Source organism: Cupressus sempervirens, chromosome 10, assembly GCF_028749045.1.
Source record: "Cupressus sempervirens isolate cs-2001-9-10 chromosome 10, ASM2874904v1, whole genome shotgun sequence".
In the NCBI taxonomy this organism is placed as follows: domain Eukaryota; kingdom Viridiplantae; phylum Streptophyta; class Pinopsida; order Cupressales; family Cupressaceae; genus Cupressus; species Cupressus sempervirens.
This window is the reverse complement of record NC_143127.1, coordinates 277,824,185-277,829,212: the sequence shown is the minus strand read 5'-3', so window position 1 is coordinate 277,829,212 and position 5,028 is coordinate 277,824,185. Positions and strand designations below refer to the sequence as shown.

At 41.4% G+C, this 5,028-nt stretch overlaps 1 protein-coding gene across 1 annotated transcript; it reads right to left on the bottom strand.

Moving 5' to 3' along the window:
* Positions 1–359: 359 nt before the first annotated feature.
* On the bottom strand, positions 360–761 carry LOC149533727 (uncharacterized). The gene has a single exon (XM_089805905.1). The coding sequence runs from the start codon at positions 759–761 to the stop codon at positions 360–362; it is 402 nt and encodes a 133-aa protein (XP_089662031.1).
* Positions 762–5,028: the final 4,267 nt, after the last annotated feature.

The window sequence follows — 5,028 nt, the reverse complement described above, 5'->3', positions numbered from 1 at the left end:
AGGCAACAGAATAGAGTGAGGGTTGAATCCCACTGAAACCAGAAAGCCAAGTAGGGAAGATCTTTCACTTCCAAAATCACGAACAATAGAGAACTCCAACAGGAATTCATAGTACAAAGAAAATAAACCAAATCACATGCCTAAAACAACCTACAAGAAGGCCCTATAAAGGGCTTCGGGGAAGCCTCCCGAAGGATTACAAAAGTTTCGATAGGCCAACAAGTACTAAACAAAAATTAAAGAGTGGGCCCGATAGATTAAAAACAATGATTTTCAACCACATAACAAAATATTATTATTTAATAATATTGGGGAGCCCAAAATTTGCTTTCCCTCAAGCAATTGCAAACTTGGATGCTCTAGAATTTCCTGGGCCTCTTCTCCCGGACATCTATGATCTCAACTGGCTCTAAAATTAATTTCCCTTCCTTGTCAATGGGAGGCAATTCCTTCAACACTGTGACACGTTGTCCAATAGCCTTCTTCATACATGACATGTGAAAAACATTGTGGATTCGACTCCCTTCAAGCAGCTCCAATTCGTAGGCAACTTCTCCTACCCTTCGAGCCACTCTGTACGGTTCGTAGAAGCGTGATTTTAGTTTCTCCTTACCAGACGGCTTCATGGAGGATTGTTTATATGATTGAAGTCTAAGGTATACCAGATCACCCACCTCAAAACTTCTCTCAATCCAATGTTGGTCTGCAACAATCTTCTGTTGGTATTGAACCCTTTGTAGATTTTCCTTGGCAGATCTCATGATATCTAAACTCCCATGTAGCCAATATTTAGCCCTCAGTGCATGATTTTCCCAAATGTCAAATCCATGAATGATGAAGGTGCATAACCATACAATGCTTCGAAGGGTGGCATGCCTATCAACATGTGATAGGTAGTGTTATAACAATGCTCACCCAAATGTAACCAATGCACCCATGCATCCTGTTGTGCTAAAACATAGTTCCTCAAATAGCCCTCTAGCCATTTGTTCACAATCTCCATCTTTCCATCTGACTGTTGATGGTAGCTCATACTTGGTGACAACTCTATTCCCGCTAGCCTAAATAACTCCATCCAAAAAGTGTTGAGGAAATGACTATCTCTATCACTTACTATATTTCGTGGGAGACCATGTAAACGGAAAACCTCACGGAAGAATAACTCAACTACTTGAGATGCTTGGTACCTAGTGGAAATGGAAAAGAAATGGGAATACTTGGTCAAACAATCAAACACGGAAAAAATTCAATCCTTCCCCTGAACTTTGGGTAGCCTAGTGATGAAATCCATTGAAATACTTTCCCACTTTTGATCAGGGATTGGCAATGGTTGGAGAAGTCTCGTAGGTAGGGTGTGCTCAGATTTGTTTTGTTGACAGGTAGAGCATTCACGTACATAGTGCAAGACTTCATCCTTGAGGCAAAACATTCTCAAATCTGCTTGTAGGTTTTCAGGTATCCTAGGGGTCCAGGTGCATCTCCTTCAGAATTATTTCCTTCATTTTGGACTTGGGGACTAGATAGATATTGCCCTTGTAGTAGATAATATCATCTACCACCATATACCTATTATCTTGTACTTGACCATCCATCAACTGGCAGGAAAATATGTTCTTGGAGTATTCAACCAATAGGTGTTCCTTCTAGTCCACTGAAATTTCACACAAAGAGCATATTGCAGGCCTTCTTGATAGAGCATCGACCACTACATTATGTTTTCCCTTCACATACTCAATATCAAAGTCAAATGCTTGGATTGTGCTCACCCACTTCTATTGTCGTTCATTTTAATCTATCTACTTCTAAAAAATATCTCCTGTTGTTGTGATCTGTCTGCACCACAAATTTTGCTCCAATGAGATACTGTCGAAACTTTGTTAGTGCATGCATGATTGCGAGCATCTCTTTATCATAGATGGAGTAAAGTCATTCTGTTCTTGAGAGTTTTCGACTCTCGAATGCAACGGGGTCATGATTCTGCATCAACACTGCCCCAATACCTTCCCCTGATGCATCACACTCCAAGATGAAGGGTAGATTGAAATTGGGTAGTGCCAACACCGAGCATGAACTCATGACTTCCTTCAACTTGTCAAAGATGTGTTGTGCCTTTGCATCCCTATGGAAAGATCATTTTTTTGTCAAATATGGCAGTGGTGCACTAAGTTGTGAGAAGCCCTTCATGAACCTTTTGTAATAACTACACAATCCAAGGAATCCACGTAGATAGGAGAAAGTCTTGGGAGGCGGCCAATCCAAGATGGCTTGAATCTTTTCCTCGTGTACCTGAACCCCTTGAGCATTGATTATGTGACCTAGGTACAATATCTATGTCATTCCAAACTCACATTTAAACCTCTTGGCAAACAGTGATTGTGACTCCATGATCCTGATTACTTCATCCAAATGCCTCAAATGTTCCTCCCATGTCTTATTGTAAATAAGAATGTCATCAAAAAACACCAGTAGGAACTTTCGTAGTTACTTGTTCAAGATGTGGTTCATGCATGACTAGAAAGTAGTTGGAGCATTAGTCAGATCAAATGGCATGACCAAGAACTCATAATGGTCATAATGGCAACTAAAGGCAGTCTTCTCCACATCTTCATCCCTCATGCTAACCTGATGGTATCCAAAATGAAGATCTATTTTAGAAAAATAAAGTGCACCATGTAACTCGTCCAATAATTTGTCAATCCTGGGAATAGGGTACCTATTTTTAATGGTTTTCTTGTTCAGTGCACAGTAGTCCACACACATTCAAAGGGTTCCATCCTTCTTCTTAACCAAAACTACTAACGATGCAAAAGGACTAGAACTAGGCCTAATTCATCCTTTCTCTAGGAGTTCTTGGATCATTTTTTCTATCTCATCCTTAAACCTTTTAAGATGGCAGTAGGGTGTAGTGATGACGGGTTTGGCTCCTTCCTCCAACTCAATGGTATGCTCAAATCCTCTGCGTGGAGGGATGCCTAGAGGGATGTCGACAAAGACTATACTATGCTTATCCAACACTGTGTGAAGCTCATCATCCTGGTAGTCCGTCTACTGTCCCTTCATTGGTTTTGCTAAGATCAAACATCATGTTGCCCAAACAATGTCGTCATGTCGAAGAACGGCTTCCATCCGTTGTGCTAAGATTTTCTTTGGCCCTCCATTTGACATTCCCCTGAGGACTACCTTCTTTCCATCCACTTCGAATGAAAACTCCATTTGTTTGAAGCTTTGTGTGTATTCGCCCAAAGTTTCCATCCATTAGATGCCAAGAATGACTTCCATGTCATCTTAGATCTACTGCAAAGAAATCTTCAGTCATTGTATGGTTTCCCATGGTAATGCTAAGTTGTGGGACCAAATGGGTACATGATAGGAGGTTTCCACCTGCTACCTTGACTTGGAATCTCGCATGTGCCTCCGTAGCTAAATCTCTTTGTTTCACAAGTGATGAATTAATGAAATTGAGTGTGGCCCCACTGTCCAGCATGACTATGACCCGTTGTCCTTGGAGAGTTCCTCATACCCGAAAAATAGTACACCTCGGAGTGTTAGCAAGAGCAATGGTACCTCCTCAACATACTAGCACAACAATCCTCACTACAAGATTTATGTTACCCTCTTTGGAAATTTGTTAATCATCTTCTTTGACTTTTGGTTCCTCATCTCCTTCACTATCTAACATCACCTCTATGTAATGGATCTTCCCCTTCCCTAAGCATCGATGTCCTAGTTCCCATGATTCCTTACAATTAAACAATAGCTTCCTCCTCCTCAAATCTTGTTTGGTATTGACTGCTTCTTTGGAGGGGGCTTGTTGTCTTTCTCCTTCAGAGCGATGGGTGGCCTGGCAGGTGAATAACTTTTAGAAGAAGTGGATGTTGACATGTCTCGTGCCTTCTTGATTGTTGCCACAAGTGTGTTAGAGTTAAAACCCTTCACCCAGCCCTTTAAGGGTTCGATCAACCCATCCATGAATAAGACAACAAATCTTCTCTCTGAAATGTCTGTCACTAGTATTGAATGCCTCTGAAATTTTGTAATGTAACTCCCTATTGCTCCAGTTTTCTTTAGTTGTGCCAACTCCTTGAAGTTAAGCTTTGGATCCTTTATGTCAAAGCGGTCAATAAGTCTCTCCATGAAATCAACATATGAAGTGATTCAATCATGACTGAGGGTGACCATCCCATGGTGCCCCCATTCATGAGTGATTCCCTCCAATGAAGGTGTCGCAAACTTGATTGCCTCTTCTTCAAGCATGGGGTTGTGCTAGAAGTATGTATTAGCCTTATGAACCCATGCTCGTGTTGATGTATACCCAGATCCATCAAAGCATGATAAGTTTATCTTTCCGATTTTTCGTCTAATGTCATCATTGTAATTTCCCTGCCTCCTAGAATATCTCATTTGCAAATCCACATAATCCTTAAGGACAATCCTGCACCAAATCTAGCATCAAACCAATCTTGACAGAATTGATCTTGCTTCTCGAGGAAGGTAGGCTCTTGTTCCCTAGGTTGTTCCAACTGTTGGGGAAATGTCGACATCATTGGTCGTGTTTGGGAACGCTCTGTGTGAAGCCTCTCATTGACAGAATTATCAACAAACCCATTGTGTCCTCCATTTGTCCTTCCTTCTGCCAAAAGTCGAAGGGTCTCACTAATTTGATCTTTGCCCCTTTGCCAAGGTCTCACCGAGCTATCGTTGTCCATTCAGCAAGGTTCCACTAAGTTGTTGTCCTCTTATTAGCTCCCTTAGAAGTTGCATCATCTCAGTGCTTGATTCATCCATTCTTCCTACTGATCGGGATCTTGGTAGCATCCAATGTCACTGACAGGTTGGCAAGATCACCAGCTCTGATAACACTATAATGTTCCTTGTCCAGACTAAGAGGAGTACGATGGATTCAAGACCATACGTCAAATTTTTTGTGAATATGGAGGGATATATGGACTATGGGGTACATATGGTGAAGAGGACCCTAGTACGATGGTTGGTAGTAGAAGATCAAAAAAGAAGTACGGAGGGGATGGA

Coding starts and splice junctions, on each gene's coding strand:
- LOC149533727 (XM_089805905.1), bottom strand. CDS start 761: ATGAGATCTGCCAAGGAAAATCTACAAAGGGTTCAATACCAACAGAAG.